At 26.8% G+C, this 19,664-nt stretch overlaps 1 protein-coding gene across 1 annotated transcript in view; it reads right to left on the reverse strand.

The window, feature by feature from the left end:
- The window catches only part of LOC143250434 (uncharacterized), a 60,204-nt gene extending 41,229 nt beyond the window's left edge, over nt 1-18,975 (reverse strand). Inside the window, exon 1 of the mRNA XM_076500912.1 lies at nt 18,555-18,975. Coding sequence (XP_076357027.1) covers nt 18,555-18,857 — 303 coding nt within the window. The 5' untranslated portion in view covers nt 18,858-18,975. The remainder of the gene's footprint in view (nt 1-18,554) is intronic.
- Between the last annotated feature and the right edge of the window lie 689 nt (nt 18,976-19,664).

Genomic DNA, 19,664 nt, shown 5'->3' on the forward strand with positions numbered 1-19,664 from the left:
TTATATTGTTGTTTGTTTACATATAACTCTACTTGTGGTTATATTGTTGTTTATTTACATATAACTTTTCTTGTGGTTATATTGTTGTTTATTTAGATATCTTTACATATCGTTCTACTGTGGCTATATTGTTGTTTGTTTACATATAACTCTACTTGATGTTATATTGCTGTTTATTCACATATAGCTCTATTTGTGGCTATATTGTTGTTTGTTTATATATAACTCTACTTGTGGTTATATTGTTGTTTCTTTACATATAACTCTACTTGATGTTATATTGTTGTTTATTTACATTTCTTTACATATAGCTCTACTTGGGGCTATATTGTTGTTTGTTTACATATAACTGTACTTTGTGGTTATATTGTTGTTTATTTACATATCTCTCATACATTAACTTTACTTTGTGGCTATATTGTTGTTTGTTTACATATAACTGTACTTGTGGTTATATTGTTGTTTATTTACATTTTACTCTACTTGTGTCTATATTGTTGTTTGTTTATATATAAATGTACTTGTGGTTATATATTTGTTTATTTACATATCTTTACATATAGCTCTACTTGTGGCTATATTCTTGTTTGTTTACATATAACTCTACTTGATGTTATATTGCTGTTTATTTAAATTTCGCACTACTTGTGGCGTATATTGTTGTTTGTTTACATATAACTGTACTTGTGGTTATATTGTTTATTTACATATCTTCACATATAGCTCTACTTGTGGCTATATTGTTGTTTGTTTACATATGACTGTACTTGTGGTTATATTGTTGTTTATTTAGATATCTTTACATATCGCTCTTGTTGTGGCTATATTGTTGTTTGTTTACATATAACTGTACTTGTGGTTATATTGTTTATTTACATATCTTCACATATAGCTCTACTTGTGGCTATATTGTTGTTTGTTTACAGATAACTGTACTTGTGGTTATATTGTTGTTTATTTAGATATCTTTACATATCGCTTTTTTTGTGGCTATATTGTTGTTTGTTTACATATAACTGTACTTGTGGTTATATTTTTTATTTACATATCTTCACATATAGCTCTACTTGTGGCTATATTGTTGTTTGTTTACAGATAACTGTACTTGTGGTTATATTGTTGTTTATTTAGATATCTTTACATATCGCTCTTATTGTGGCTATATTGTTGTTTGTTTACATATAACTGTACTTGTGGTTATATTGTTTATGTACATATCTTCACATATAGCTCTACTTGTGGCTATATTGTTGTTTGTTTACAGATAACTGTACTTGTGGTTATTTTGTTGTTTATTTAGATATCTTTACATATCGCTCTTCTTGTGGCTATATTGTTGTTTGTTTACATATAACTTTTCTTGTGGTTATATTGTTGTTTTTTAGATATCTTTAGATATAACTCTACTTATCGCAATATTGTTGTTTGTTTAGATATAACTGTACTTGTGGTTATATTGTTGTTTACATGTATTTACATTTTGCTTCACTTGTGGCTATATTGTTGTTTGTTTACATATAACTATTTGATGTTATATTGTTGTTTATTTACATATAGCTGTACTTGTGGCTATATTGTTTGTTTACATATAACTTTACGTGTGATTATACTGTTGTTTATTTACATTTCGGTCTACTTGTGGCTATATTGTTGTTTGTTTATATATAACTATACTTGTGGTTATATTGTTGTTTGTTTACATATAACTTTTCTTGTGGTTATATTGTTGTTTATTTAGATATCTTTACATATCGTTCTGCTGTGGCTATATTGTTGTTTGTTTACATATAACTCTACTTTATGTTATATTGATGTTTATTCCTATATAGCTCTATTTGTGTCTATATTTTTGTTTCTTTACATATAACTCTACTTGATGTTATATTGTTGTTTATTTACATTTCTTTACATATGGCTCTACTTGGGGCTATATTGTTGTTTGTTTACATATAATTGTACTTGTGGTTATATTGTTGTTTATTTACATTTCGCTCTATTTGATGTTATATTGTTGTTTATTTACATATAGCTCTACTTGTGGCTGTATTGTTGTTTGTTTACATATAACTTTACTTGTGGTTATATTGTTGTTTATTTACATTTCACTCTACTTGTGGCCATATTGTTGTTTATTTACATATCTCTACACATAACTTTACTTGTGGCTATATTGTTATTTCTTTACATATAACTGTACTTGTGGTTATATTTGTTTATTTACATATCTTTACATATAGCTCTACTTGTCGGTATATTGTTTTTTGTTTACAGATAACTGTACTTGTTGTTATATTGTTGTTTATTTAGATATCTTTACATATCGCTTTCTTGTGGCTATTGTTGTTTATTTACATTTCGCTTTACTTGTGGCTATATTGTTGTTTGTTTACATATAACTGTATTTGTGGTTATATTGTTGTTTATTTACATATCTCTACACTTAACTTTACTTGTGGCTATATTGTTGTTTGTTTACATATAACTGTACTTGTGGTTATATTGTTGTTTATTTACATTTTACTCTACTTGTGGCTATATTGTTGTTTGTTTATATATAAATGTACTTGTGGTTATATTGTTGTTTATTTACATTTCGCTCTACTTGTGGCTATATTGTTCTTTGTTTACATATAACTGTACTTGTGGTTATATTGTTTATTTACATATCTTTACATATAGCTCTACTTGTGGCTATATTGTTGTTTGTTTACAGATAACTGTACTTGTGGTTATATTGTTGTTTATTTAGATATCTTTACATATCGCTCTTCTTGTGGCTATATTGTTGTTTGTTTACATATAACTGTACTTTGTGGTTATATTGTTTATTTTACATATCTCTTCATATAGCCTCTACTTGTGGCTATATTGTTGTTTGTTTACATATAACTATTTGATGTTATATTGTTGTTTGTTTACATATAACTTTACTTGTGGTTATATTGTTGTTTATTTACATTTCTCTCTACTTGTGGCTATATTGTTGTTTGTTTACATATAGCTCTACTTGTGGCTATATTGTTGTTTATTTACATATAACTTTTCTTGTGGTTATATTGTTGTTTATTTAGATATCTTTACATATCGTTCTACTGTGGCTATATTGTTGTTTGTTTACATATAACTCTACTTTATGTTATATTGCTGTTTATTCATATACAGCTCTATTTGTGGCTATATTGTTGTTTGTTTATATATAACTCTACTTCTGGTTATATTTTTGTTTCTTTACATATAACTCTACTTGATGTTATATTGTTGTTTATTTACATTTCTTTACATATAGCTCTACTTGGGGCTATATTGTTGTTTGTTTACATATAATTGTACTTGTGGTTATATTGTTGTTTATTTACATATCTCTACACTTAACTTTACTTGTGGCTATATTGTTGTTTGTTTACATATAACTGTACTTGTGGTTATATTGTTGTTTATTTACATTTTACTCTACTTTGTATTATATTGTTGTTTGTTTATATATAACTGTACTTGTGGTTATATTGTTGTTTATTTACATTTCGCTCTACTTGTGGCTATATTGTTGTTTGTTTACATATAACTGTACTTGTGGTTATATTGTTTATTTACATATCTTCACATATAGCTCTACTTGTGGCTATATTGTTGTTTGTTTACATATAACTGTACTTGTGGTTATATTGTTGTTTATTTAGATATCTTTACATATCGCTCTTCTTGTGGCTATATTGTTGTTTGTTTACATATAACTGTACTTGTGGTTATATTGTTTATTTACATATCTTCAGATATAGCTCTACTTGTATTATATTGTTGTTTGTTTACATATAACCATTTGATGTTATATTGTTGTTTATTTACATATAGCTCTACTTTTGTATTATATTGTTGTTTGTTTACATATAACTTTACTTGTGGTTATATTGTTGTTTATTTTACATTTCTCTCTACTTGTGGCTATATTGTTGTTTGTTTACATATAGCTCTACTTGTGGCTATATTGTTGTTTATTTACATATAACTTTTCTTGTGGTTATATTGTTGTTTATTTAGATATCTTTACATATCGTTCTACTGTGGCTATATTGTTGTTTGTTTACATATAACTCTACTTTATGTTATATTGCTGTTTATTCATATACAGCTCTATTTGTGGCTATATTGTTGTTTGTTTATATATAACTCTACTTCTGGTTATATTTTTGTTTCTTTACATATAACTCTACTTGATGTTATATTGTTGTTTGTTTATATATAACTCTACTTCTGGTTATATTTTTGTTTCTTTACATATAACTCTACTTGATGTTATATTGTTGTTTATTTACATATAGCTCTACTTGTGGCTGTATTGTTGTTTGTTTACATATAACTTTACTTGTGGTTATATTGTTGTTTATTTACATTTCACTCTACTTGTGGCCATATTGTTGTTTGTTTACATATAACTGTACTTGTAGTTATATTGTTGTTTATTTACACATAACTTTACTTGTGGCTATATTGTTATTTCTTTACATATAACTGTACTTGTGGTTATATTGTTGTTTATTTACATTTTACTCTACTTGTTGCTATATTGTTGTTTGTTTATAATTAAATGTACTTGTGGTTATATTGTTGTTTATTTACATTTCGCTCTACTTGTGGCTATATTGTTCTTTGTTTACATATAACTGTACTTGTGGTTATATATTTGTTTATTTAGATATCTTTACATATCGCTCTTCTTGTGGCTATTGTTGTTTATTTACATTTCGCTTTACTTGTGGCTATATTGTTGTTTATTTACATATTACTGTATTTGTGGTTATATTGTTGTTTATTTACATATCTTTACATATAAATCTACTTATCGCTATACTGTTGTTTGTTTACATATAACTCTACTTGTGGCTATATTGTTGTTTGTTTACATATAACTATTTGATGTTATATTGTTGTTTATTTACATATAATTTACTTGTGGTTATATTGTTGTTTATTTACATTTCTCTCTACTTGTGGCTATATTGTTGTTTGTTTACATATAGCTCTACTTGTGGCTATATTGTTGTTTGTTTACATATAACTTTTTTTGTGGTTATATTATTGTTTATTTAGATATCTTTACATATAACTCTACTTGTGGCTATATTGTTGTTTCTTTACATATAATCTCTACTTGACGTTATATTGTTGTTTATTTAAATTTCTTTACATATAGCTCTACTTGTGGCTCTATTTTTGTTTGTTTACATATAACTTTACTTGTGGTTATATTGTTGTTTATTTACATTTCACTCTACTTGTGGCTATATTGTTGTTTGTTTACATATAACTGTACTTGTGGTTATATATTTGTTTATTTACATATCTTTACATTCAGCTCTACTTGTGGCTATATTGTTGTTTGATTACATATAACTCTACTTGTGGTTATATTGTTGTTTATTTAGATATCTTTACATATAACTCTACTTGATGTTATATTGTTGTTTATTTACATTTCGCTTTTCTTGTGGCTATATTGTTGTTTGTTTACATATAATTCCACTTGATGTTATATTGCTGTTTATTTAAATTTTGCTCTACTTGTGGCTATATTGTTGTTTGTTTACATTTTACTGTACTTGTGCTTATGTTGTTGTTTATTTACATATCTTTACATTTCGCTCTACTTGTGGCTATATTGTTCTTTGTTTACATATAACTGTACTTGTGGTTATATATTTGTTTATTTACATATCTTTACATATAGCTCTACTTGTGGCTATATTGTTGTTTGTTTACATATAACTCTACTTGATGTTATATTGCTGTTTATTTAAATTTCGTACTACTTGTGGCGTATATTGTTGTTTGTTTACATATAACTGTACTTGTGGTTATATTGTTTATTTACATATATTTACATTTTGCTCTACTTGTGGCTATATTGTTGTTTGTTTACATATAACTGTACTTGTGGTTATATTGTTTATTTACATATCTTCAGATATAGCTCTACTTGTGGCTATATTGTTGTTTGTTTACATATAACTATTTGATGTTATATTGTTGTTTATTTACATATAGCTCTACTTGTGGCTATATTGTTGTTTGTTTACATATAACTGTACTTGTGGTTATATTGTTGTTTATTTACATATCTTTACATTTCTGCTCTACTTGTGGCTATATTGTTGTTTGTTTACATATAACTTTTCTTGTGGTTATATTGTTGTTTTTTAGATATCTTTAGATATAACTCTACTTATCGCTATATTGTTGTTTGTTTAGATATAACTGTACTTGTGGTTATATTGTTGTTTATTTACATATATTTACATTTTGCTCTACTTGTGGCTATATTGTTGTTTGTTTACATATAACTCTACTTGATGTTATATTGCTGTTTATTCACATATAGCTCTATTTGTGGCTATATTGTTGTTTGTTTATATATAACTATACTTGTGGTTATATTGTTGTTTGTTTACATATAACTTTTCTTGTGGTTATATTGTTGTTTATTTAGATATCTTTACATATAACTCTACTTGTGGCTATATTGTTGTTTCTTTAAATATAACTCTACTTGTGTCTATATTGTTGTTTATTTACATTTCTTTACATATCGTTCTACTGTGGCTATATTGTTGTTTGTTTATATATAAATGTACTTGTGGTTATATTGTTGTTTATTTACATTTCTCTCTACTTGTGGCTATATTGTTCTTTGTTTACATATAACTGTACTTGTGGTTATATTGTAGTTTATTTAGATATCTTTACATTTCGCTCTACTTGTGGCTATATTGTTGTTTGTTTACATATAACTGTACTTGTTGTTATATTGTTTTTTATTTACATATCTTTACATTTCGCTCTACTTGTGGCTATATTGTTTTTTGTTTACATATAACTGTAATTGTGGTTATATTGTTGTTTATTTACATATCTTTACATATCGTTCTATTGTGGCTATATTGTTGTTTGTTTACATATAACTCTACTTGATGTTATATTGCTGTTTATTCACATATAGCTCTATTTGTGGCTATATTGTTGTTTGTTTATATATAACTATACTTGTGGTTATATTGTTGTTTGTTTACATATAACTTTTCTTGTGGTTATATTGTTGTTTATTTAGATATCTTTACATATAACTCTACTTGTGGCTATATTGTTGTTTGTTTACATATAACTGTACTTGTGGTTATATTGTTGTTTATTTACATATCTCTACATTAACTTTACTTGTGGCTATATTGTTGTTTGTTTACATATAACTGTACTTGTGGTTATATTGTTGTTTATTTACATTTTACTCTACTTGTGGCTATATTGTTGTTTGTTTATATATAAATGTACTTGTGGTTATATTGTTGTTTATTTAAATTTCGCACTACTTGTGGCGTATATAGTTCTTTGTTTACATATAACTGTACTTGTGGTTATATTGTTTATTTACATATCTTCACATATAGCTCTACTTGTGGCTATATTGTTGTTTGTTTACATATAACTGTACTTGTGGTTATATTGTTGTTTATTTAGATATCTTTACATATCGCTCTTCTTGTGGCTATATTGTTGTTTGTTTACATATAACTGTACTTGTGGTTATATTGTTTATTTACATATCTACATATATAGCTCTACTTGTGGCAATATTGTTGTTTGTTTACAGATAACTGTACTTGTGGTTATATTGTTGTTATTTAGATATCTTTACATATCGCTCTTTTTGTGGCTATATTGTTGTTTGTTTACATATAACTTTTCTTGTGGTTATATTGTTGTTTTTTAGATATCTTTAGATATAACTCTACTTATCGCTATATTATTGTTTGTTTATATATAACTGTACTTGAGGTTATATCGTTGTTTCTTTAATAACTGTACATGTGTTTATATAGTTGTTTATTTACATATAACTGTACTTGTGGTTATATTGTTGTTTATTTACATATCTTTACATATCGTTCTACTGTGGGTATATTGTTGTTTGTTTACATATAACTCTACTTGATGTTATGTTGCTGTTTATTCACATATAACTTTTCTTGTGGTTATAGTTTTGTTTATTTAGATATCTTTACATATAACTCTACTTGTGGCTATATTGTTGTTTCTTTAAATATAACTCTACTTGATGTTATATTGTTGTTTATTTACATTTCTTTACATATCGTTCTACTGTGGCTATATTGTTGTTTGTTTATATATAAATGTACTTGTGGTTATATTGTTGTTTATTTACATTTCTCTCTACTTGTGGCTATATTGTTCTTTGTTTACATATAACTGTACTTGTGGTTATATATTTGTTTATTTACATTTCTTTACATATAGCTCTACTAGTGGCTATATTGTTTTTTGTTTACAGATAACTGTACTTGTGGTTATATTGTAGTTTATTTAGATATCTTTACATTTCGCTCTACTTGTGGCTATATTGTTGTTTGTTTACATATAACTGTACTTGTTGTTATATTGTTTTTTATTTACATATCTTTACATTTCGCTCTACTTGTGTCTATATTGTTGTTTGTTTACATATAACTGTACTTGTGGTTATATTGTTTATTTACATATCTTCACATATAGCTCTACTTGTGGCTATATTGTTGTTTGTTTACATATAACTTTTCTTGTGGTTATATAGTTGTTTATTTAGATATCTTTACATATAACTCTACTTGATGTTATATTGTTGTTTAGTTACATTTCGCTCTACTTGTGTCTATATTGTTGTTTCTTTACATATAACTGTACTTGTGGTTATATTGTTGTTTATTTACATATCTTTACATATAAATCTACTTATCGCTATATTGTTGTTTGTTTACATATAACTCTACTTGATGTTATATTGCTGTTTATTTAAATTTCGCTCTACTTGAAGCTATATTGTTTTTTCTTTACATATAACTGTAATTGTGGTTATATTGTTGTTTATTTACATATCTTTACATATCGTTCTATTGTGGCTATATTGTTGTTTGTTTACATATAACTCTACTTGATGTTATATTGCTGTTTATTCACATATAGCTCTATTTGTGGCTATATTGTTGTTTGTTTATATATAACTATACTTGTGGTTATATTGTTGTTTGTTTACATATAACTTTTCTTGTGGTTATATTGTTGTTTATTTAGATATCTTTACATATAATTCTACTTGTGGCTATCTTGTTGTTTGTTTACATATAACTGTACTTGTGGTTATATTGTTGTTTATTTACATATCTCTACACTTAACTTTACTTGTGGCTATATTGTTGTTTGTTTACATATAACTGTACTTGTGGTTATATTATTGTTTATTTACATTTTACTCTACTTGTGGCTATATTGTTGTTTGTTTACATATAACTGTACTTGTGGTTATATTATTGTTTATTTACATTTCGCTCTACTTGTGGCTATATTGTTCTTTGTTTACATATAATTGTACTTGTGGTTATATATTTGTTTATTTACATATCTTTACATATAGCTCTACTTGTGGCTATATTCTTGTTTGTTTACATATAACTCTACTTGATGTGATATTGCTGTTTATTTAAATTTCGCACTACTTGTGGCGTATATAGTTTTTTGTTTACATATAACTGTACTTGTGGTTATATTGTTTATTTACATATCTTCATATATAGCTCTACTTGTGGCTATATTGTTGTTTGTTTACAGATAACTGTACTTGTGGTTATATTGTTGTTTATTTAGATATCTTTACATATCGCTCTTGTTGTGGCTATATTGTTGTTTGTTTACATATAACTGTACTTGTGGTTATATTGTTTATTTACATATCTTCACATATAGCTCTACTTGTGGCAATATTGTTGTTTGTTTACAGATAACTGTACTTGTGGTTATATTGTTGTTTATTTAGATATCTTTACATATCGCTCTTTTTGTGGCTATATTGTTGTTTGTTTACATATAACTTTTCTTGTGGTTATATTGTTGTTTTTTAGTTATCTTTAGATATAACTCTACTTATCGCTATATTGTTGTTTGTTTAGATATAACTGTACTTGAGGTTATATCGTTGTTTTTTTAATAACTGTACATGTGTTTATATAGTTATTTATTTACATATAACTGTACTTGTGGTTATATTGTTGTTTATTTACATATCTTTACATATCGTTCTACTGTGGCTATATTGTTGTTTGTTTACATATAACTCTACTTGATGTTATATTGCTGTTTATTCACATATAGCTCTATTTGTGGCTATATTGTTGTTTGTTTACATATAACTTTTCTTGTGGTTATATTGTTGTTTATTTAGATATCTTTACATATAACTCTACTTGTGGCTATATTGTTGTTTCTTTAAATATAACTCTACTTGATGTTATATTGTTGTTTATTTACATTTCTTTACATATCGTTCTACTGTGGCTATATTGTTGTTTGTTTATATAAATGTACTTGTGGTTATATTGTTGTTTATTTACATTTCTCTCTACTTGTGGCTATATTGTTCTTTGTTTACATATAACTGTACTTGTGGTTATATATTTGTTTATTTACATTTCTTTACATATAGCTCTACTAGTGGCTATATTGTTTTTTGTTTACAGATAACTGTACTTGTGGTTATATTGTTGTTTATTTAGATATCTTTACATATAACTCTACTTGATGTTCTATTGTTGTTTATTTACATTTCGCTCTATTTGTGGCTATATTGTTGTTTGTTTACATATAACTGTACTTGTGGTTATATTGTTGTTTATTGACATATCTTTACATATAAATCTACTTATCGCTATATTGTTGTTTGTTTACATATAACTCTACTTGATGTTATATTGCTGTTTATTTAAATTTTGCTCTACTTGTGTCTATATTGTTGTTTGTTTACATATAACTGTAGTTGTGGTTTTATTGTTTATATACATATCTTCAGATATAGCTGTACTTGTGGCTATATTGTTGTTTGTTTACATATAACTATTTGATGTTATATTGTTGTTTATTTACATATAGCTCTACTTGTGGCTATATTGTTGTTTGTTTACAGATAACTGTACTTGTGGTTATATTGCTGTTTATTTAGATATCTTTACATATCGCTCTTCTTGTGGCTATATTGTTGTTTGTTTACATATAACTCTACTTGATGTTATATTGCCGTTTATTTAAATTTCGCTCTACTTGAAGCTATATTGTTGTTTGTTTACATATAACTGTAATTGTGGTTATATTGTTTATTTACATATCTTTACATATCGTTCTATTGTGGCTATATTCTTGTTTGTTTACATATAACTCTACTTGATGTTATATTGCTGTTTATTCACACATAGCTCTATTTGTGGCTATATTGTTGTTTGTTTACATATAACTTTACTTGCTGTTATATTGTTGTTTATTTACACATAACTATACTTGTGGTTATATTGTTGTTTGTTTACATATAACTTTTCTTGTGGTTATATTGTTGTTTATGTAGATATCTTTACATATAACTCTACTTGTGGCTATATTGTTGTTTGTTTACATATAACTGTACTTGTGGTTATATTGTTGTTTATTTACATTTTACTCTACTTGTGGCTATATTGTTGTTTGTTTATATATAAATGTACTTGTGGTTATATTGTTGTTTATTTATATTTCGCTCTACTTGTGTCTATATTGTTCTTTGTTTACATATAATTGTACTTGTGGTTATATATTTGTTTATTTACATATTTTTACATATAGCTCTACTTGTGGCTATATTCTTGTTTGTTTACATATAACTCTACTTGATGTTATATTGCTGTTTTTTTTAAATTTCGCTCTACTTGTGGCGTATATTGTTGTTTGTTTACATATAACTGTACTTGTGATAATATTGTTTATTTACATATCTTCACATATAGCTCTACTTGTGGCTATATTGTTGTTTGTTTACAGATAACTGTACTTGTGGTTATATTGTTTATTTACATATCTTCAGATATAGCACTACTTGTGGCTATATTGTTGTTTCTTTACATATAACTATTTGATGTTATATTGTTGTTTATTTAGATATAGCTCTACTTGTGGCTATATTGTTGTTTGTTTACAGATAACTGTATATGTTGTTATATTGTTGTTTCTTTACATATCTTTACATTTCGCTCTACTTGTGGCTATATTGTTGTTTGTTTACATATAACTGTACTTGTTGTTATATTGTTTTTTATTTACATATCTTTACATTTCGCTCTACTTGTGGCTATATTGTTGTTTGTTTACATATAACTGTACTTGTGGTTATATTGTTTATTTACATATCTTCACACATAGCTCTACTTGTGGCTATATTGTTGTTTGTTTACAGATAACTGTACTTGTGGTTATATTGTTGTTTATTTAGATATCTTTACATATAACTCTACTTGATGTTATATTGTTGATTATTTACATTTCGCTCTACTTGTGGCTATATTGTTGTTTCTTTACATATAACTGTACTTGTGGTTATATTGTTGTTTATTTACATATCTTTACATATAAATCTACTTATCGCTATATTGTTGTTTGTTTACATATAACTCTACTTGATGTTATATTGCTGTTTATTTAAATTTCGCTCTACTTGAAGCTATATTGTTTTTTGTTTACATATAACTGTAATTGTGGTTATATTGTTGTTTATTTACATATCTTTACATATCGTTCTATTGTGGCTATATTGTTGTTTGTTTACATATAACATCACTTGCTGTTATATTGTTGTTTATTTACATATAACTTTTCTTGTGGTTATATTGTTGTTTTAGATATCTTTACATATAACTCTATTTGTGGCTATATTGTTGTTTGTTTACATATAACTGTACTTGTGGTTATATTGTTGTTTATTTACATATCTCTTCACATAACTTTACTTGTGGCTATATTGTTGTTTGTTTACATATAACTGTACTTGTGGTTATATTGTTGTTTATTTACATCTTACTCTACTTGTGGCTATATTGTTGTTTGTTTATATATAAATGTACTTGTGGTTATATTGTTGTTTATTTACATTTCGCTCTACTTGTGGCTATATTGTTCTTTGTTTACATATAATTGTACTTGTGGTTATATATTTGTTTATTTACATATCTTTACATATAGCTCTACTTGTGGCTATATTCTTGTTTGTTTACATATAATTCTACTTGATGTGATATTGCTGTTTATTTAAATTTCGCACTACTTGTGGCGTATATAGTTGTTTGTTTACATATAACTGTACTTGTGGTTATATTGTTTATTTACATATCTTCACATATAGCTCTACTTGTGGCTATATTGTTGTTTGTTTACAGATAACTGTACTTGTGGTTATATTGTTGTTTATTTAGATATCTTTACATATCGCTCTTCTTGTGGCTATATTGTTGTTTGTTTACATATAACTGTACTTGTGGTTATATTGTTTATTTACATATCTTCACATATAGCTCTACTTGTGGCAATATTGTTGTTTGTTTACAGATAACTGTACTTGTGGTTATATTGTTGTTTATTTAGATATCTTTACATATCGCTCTTTTTATGGCTATATCGTTGTTTATTTACATGTAACTTTTCTTGTGGTTATATTGTTGTTTTTTATATATCTTTAGATATAACTCTACTTATCGCTATATTGTTGTTTGTTTACATATAACTATTTGATGTTATATTGTTGTTTATTTACATATAGCTGTACTTGTGGCTATGTTGTTTGTTTACATATAACTTTACTTGTTGTTATACTGTTGTTTATTTACATTTCGGTCTACTTTTGTCTATATTGCTGTTTATTTAAATTTTGCTCTATTTGTGGCTATATTGTTGTTTGTTTACATATAACTGTACTTGTGGTTATATTGTTGTTTATTTACATATATTTACATTTTTCTCTACTTGTGGCTATATTGTTGTTTGTTTGCATATCACTGTACTTGTGGTTATATTGTTTATTTACATATCTTCAGATATAGCACTACTTGTGTCTATTTTGTTCTTTCTTTACATATAACTATTTGATGTTATATTGTTGTTTATTTAGATATAGCTCTACTTGTGGCTATATTGTTGTTTGTTTACAGATAACTGTATATGTGGTTATATTGTTGTTTCTTTACATATCTTTACATTTTGCTCTACTTGTGGCTATTTTGTTGTTTGTTTACATATAACTGTACTTGTGGTTATATTGTTGTTTATTTACATATCTTTACATTTCGCTCTACATGTGGCTATATTGTTGTTTGTTTACATATAACTGTACTTGTGGTTATATTGTTTATTTACATATTTTCAGATGTAGCTCTACTTGTGGCTATATTTTGTTTGTTTACATATAACTTATTGATGTTATATTGTTGTTTATTTACATATAGGTCTACTTGTGGCTATATTGTTGTTTGTTTACATATAACTTTACTTGTGGTTATATTGTTGTTTATTTACATATAGGTCTACTTGTGGCTATATTGTTGTTTGTTTACATATAACTTTACTTGTGGCTATATTGTTGTTTGTTTACATATAACTGTGCTTGTGGTTATATTGTTGTTTATTTATATATCTTTACATATCGCTTTTCTTGTGACTATATTGTTGTTTGTTTACATATAACTTTTCTTGTGGTTATATAGTTGTTTATTTAGATATCTTTACATATAACTCTACTTGATGTTATATTGTTGATTATTTACATTTCGCTCTACTTGTGGCTATATTTTTGTTTCTTTACATATAACTGTACTTGTGGTTATATTGTTGTTTATTTACATATCTTTACATATAAATCTACTTATCGCTATATTGTTGTTTGTTTACATATAACTCTACTTGATGTTATATTGCTGTTTATTTAAATTTCGCTCTACTTGAAGCTATATTGTTTTTTGTTTACATATAACTGTAATTGTGGTTATATTGTTGTTTATTTACATATCTTTACATATCGTTCTATTGTGGCTATATTGTTGTTTGTTTACATATAACATCACTTGCTGTTATATTGTTGTTTATTTACATATAACTTTTCTTGTGGTTATATTGTTGTTTATTTAGATATCTTTACATATAACTCTATTTGTGGCTATATTGTTGTTTGTTTACATATAACTGTACTTGTGGTTATATTGTTGTTTATTTACATATCTCTACACATAACTTTACTTGTGGCTATATTGTTGTTTGTTTACATATAACTGTACTTGTGGTTATATTGTTGTTTATTTACATTTTACTCTACTTGTGGCTATATTGTTGTTTGTTTATATATAAATGTACTTGTGGTTATATTGTTGTTTATTTACATTTCGCTCTACTTGTGGCTATATTGTTCTTTGTTTACATATAATTGTACTTGTGGTTATATATTTGTTTATTTACATATCTTTACATATAGCTCTACTTGTGGCTATATTCTTGTTTGTTTACATATAACTCTACTTGATGTGATATTGCTGTTTATTTAAATTTCGCACTACTTGTGGCGTATATAGTTGTTTGTTTACATATAACTGTACTTGTGGTTATATTGTTTATTTACATATCTTCACATATAGCTCTACTTGTGGCTATATTGTTGTTTGTTTACAGATAACTGTACTTGTGGTTATATTGTTGTTTATTTAGATATCTTTACATATCGCTCTTCTTGTGGCTATATTGTTGTTTGTTTACATATAACTGTACTTGTGGTTATATTGTTTATTTACATATATTCACATATAGCTCTACTTGTGGCAATATTGTTGTTTGTTTACAGATAACTGTACTTGTGGTTATATTGTTGTTTATTTAGATATCTTTACATATCGCTCTTTTTGTGGCTATATTGTTGTTTGTTTACATATAACTTTTCTTGTGGTTATATTGTTGTTTTTTAGATATCTTTAGATATAACTCTACTTATCGCTATATTGTTGTTTGTTTAGATATAACTGTACTTGTGGTTATATTGTTGTTTATTTACATATATTTACATTTTGCTCTACTTGTGGCTATATTGTTGTTTGTTTACATATAACTATTTGATGTTATATTGTTGTTTATTTACATATAGCTGTACTTGTGGCTATGTTGTTTGTTTACATATAACTTTACTTGTGGTTATACTGTTGTTTATTTACATTTCGGTCTACTTGTGGCTATATTGCTGTTTATTTAAATTTTGCTCTATTTGTGTCTATATTGTTGTTTGTTTACATATAACTGTACTTGTGGTTATATTGTTGTTTATTTACATATATTTACATTTTGCTCTACTTGTGGCTATATTGTTGTTTGTTTACATATCACTGTACTTGTGGTTATATTGTTTATTTACATATCTTCAGATATAGCACTACTTGTGGCTATTTTGTTCTTTCTTTACATATAACTATTTGATGTTATATTGTTGTTTATTTAGATATAGCTCTACTTGTGGCTATATTGTTGTTTGTTTACAGATAACTGTATATGTGGTTATATTGTTGTTTCTTTACATATCTTTACATTTTGCTCTACTTGTGGCTATATTGTTGTTTGTTTACATATAACTGTACTTGTGGTTATATTGTTGTTTATTTACATATCTTTACATTTCGCTCTACTTGTGGCTATATTGTTGTTTGTTTACATATAACTGTACATGTGGTTATATTGTTTATTTACATATTTTCAGATATAGCTCTACTTGTGGCTATATTTTCTTTGTTTACATATAACTTATTGATGTTATATTGTTGTTTATTTACATATAGCTCTACTTGTGGCTATATTGTTGTTTGTTTACATATAACTTTACTTGTGGTTATATTGTTGTTTATTTACATTTCGCTCTACTTGTGGCTATATTGTTGTTTGTTTACATATAGCTCTACTTGTGGCTATATTGTTGTTTGTTTACATATAACTGTGCTTGTGGTTATATTGTTGTTTATTTATATATCTTTCCATATAACTCTACTTGTGGCTATATTGTGGTTTGTTTACATATAACTCTACTTTATGTTATATTGCTGTTTATTTAATTTTTGCTTTACTTGTGGCTATATTGTTGTTTGTTTACATATAACTGTACTTGTGGTTATATTGTTTTTTATTTATATATCTTTCCATATAACTCTACTTTTGGCTATATTGTGGTTTGTTTACATATAACTGTACTTTATGTTATATTGCTGTTTATTTAATTTTTGCTTTACTTGTGGCTATATTGTTGTTTGTTTACATATAACTGTACTTGTGGTTATATTGTTTTTTCTTTAATAACTGTACATGTGGTTATATACTTGTTTATTTACATATAACTGTACGTGTGGTTATATTGTTGTTTATTTACATATCTTTACATATCGCTCTACTTCTGGCTATATTGTTGTTTTTTTACATATAAATTTACTTATTGTTGTTTTTTTAATTATAACTGTATTTCTTGTTTTATTGTTCTTTAATTACATATAACAATACTTGAGGTTGTATTGTTGTTTATTTACATATAGCTCTACTTGTGTCTATATTGTTGTTTGTTTACATATCTTTACATTTCGCTTTACTTGTGGCTATATTGTTGTTTATTTACCTATAGCTCTACTTGTGGCTATATTGTTGTTTGTTTGCATATAAATTTACTTATTGTTGTTTTTTTTTTAATTATAACTGTATTTCTTGTTATATTGTTGTTTAATTACATATAACTCTACCTGAGGTTATATAATCAGTGATGTCGGGAAACTCACTTGTTGAGAAATTTATATGCAAAGACGGCTCGTTTTGGGTTGAGAAAATATTTTACATAGAAGAGCGAACAACGTTTCGACCTTCTTCGAACCTGACGATGACCGAAGAAGATCGAAACGTTGTTCGCTCTTCTATGTAAAATATTTTCTCAACCCAAAGCCATCCGTTTTTGCATATAAATTGAGGTTATATAGTTGTTTATTTTTGTATAACTGTAGTTCAGATTATATATAGATGCTTATTTACATGTAACTGTACTTGTGTTTATATAGTTGTTTATTTACATATAGCTGTATAACTGTACTTGTGGTTATGTAGTTTTTTACTTACATATACCTATACTTGTAATTATGTTGGACTTTATTTACATATAAATGTACTTGTGGTTTTATAGGTGTTTATTTAGGTATAACTGTAATTGTTGTTATATAGTTGTTTATTTACATACAACTGAAGTTTTGATTATATTGTTGTTTATTTACATATAACTGTACTTGTGGTTATATTGTTTTTTTTATTTACATATAACTGTCCTTCTGGTTATATAGGTGTTTATTTACCTATAACTGTACTTGTGGTAGATTATCTATGATAAAGACTAATGTAATATAATTCTCTTTCAATATCAGCCTACATCTGTAATTTAAAGACGAATGTAACAGAATTTGATTCTCAGATCATACGGGTTATTGATGTATAATTACCTGAACGGTAAACACACAGATGTTAATTTCCTGTTAGTGATCGTTTCCCTCAGGCTTGATTTGATTGTAGTTTTGAATTTTCGTAATTTTAATGCTAGAAAATTTTCTGATTGATATTACGTAATTTATGTGATGAGAACAATGTCGTTTTATTAGTTACTAATATTTCAAAATGAAACCAACCTTTTTGAAATATACCGAAGCGTCTTCAACAGTACCAACCTGGTTGTTTGGCCACTCTAACAGCTGACATTCTTGAGTGGTCTTCTGGTAGTTAAAACCTCGACATTCTCCTCTTCTGTTGCAGAGAGTACCACACTGCCACGAGCATGGGGCTTGTGTTGTGGTCAGAATGTTTTGCTGTTGTTTTGCTTTACTGAATTTTAGGGTATAAAGTTCAGAAGTGAACTGGACAGAATCAACTTGTATAAATAACCCCGTGACGAAAAACATTCTTAATAAATCTCGTTTGTGTCGTGGAATCATTGATAATTCTCAAGCTAGACACGGGTAAAACCTTTTCTTTTGCAAGAACAGTAGTGAAAGCTATGATAATGTCTAACTTGGTACAAAAGATTCCACACTTCAGTTTTTACTTTATATTATTGAGGTTTTAAAAGTATAAAAACGAAAAGCTTGTAATCATGTGACATAGAGAATAGGTAACGTTTTGCTTACGTCATATATTCGAAGAAATTAGTTAGCCAATTGTAACCTCAGTTTTTTATTGACTTTTGCAGTTTAGGCCTGAAAATTTGCGTTGCGTGTTGCCGAAACCGTGCCTTAAGAATTGCAACATTAAATGGATTTGTATTTAAGTAACTAAATCATTCTGTGGATTTCCTTCACTTTTATTCCCAGGTTCCACTAGTGATCTGTTATTACTTCTTCTAGCCAACCAACGCTAACTTCAAAAAGTCCAAGACCGATAGATTGACTTCTGGTAAACAGTCTTTGAGACTTAAGACTTCTGAACCGAATAGTGTATGCATCATGTAGTGATCCAAGCCCGATAGATTGACTTCTGGCAAACAGTCTTTGAGACTTAAGACTTCTGAACCGAATAGTGTATGCATCATGTAGTGATCCAAGCCCGATAGATTGACTTCTGGTAAACAGTCTTTGAGACTTAAGACTTCTGAACCGAATAGTGTATGCATCATGTAGTGATCCAAGCCCGATAGATTGACTTCTGGTAAACAGTCTTTGAGACTTAAGACTTCTGAACCGAATAGTGTATGCATCATGTAGTGATCCAAGCCCGATAGATTGACTTCTGGTAAACAGTCTTTG

This window comes from Tachypleus tridentatus, chromosome 5, assembly GCF_004210375.1.
Source record: "Tachypleus tridentatus isolate NWPU-2018 chromosome 5, ASM421037v1, whole genome shotgun sequence".
Classification (NCBI taxonomy): Eukaryota; Metazoa; Arthropoda; class Merostomata; order Xiphosura; family Limulidae; genus Tachypleus; species Tachypleus tridentatus.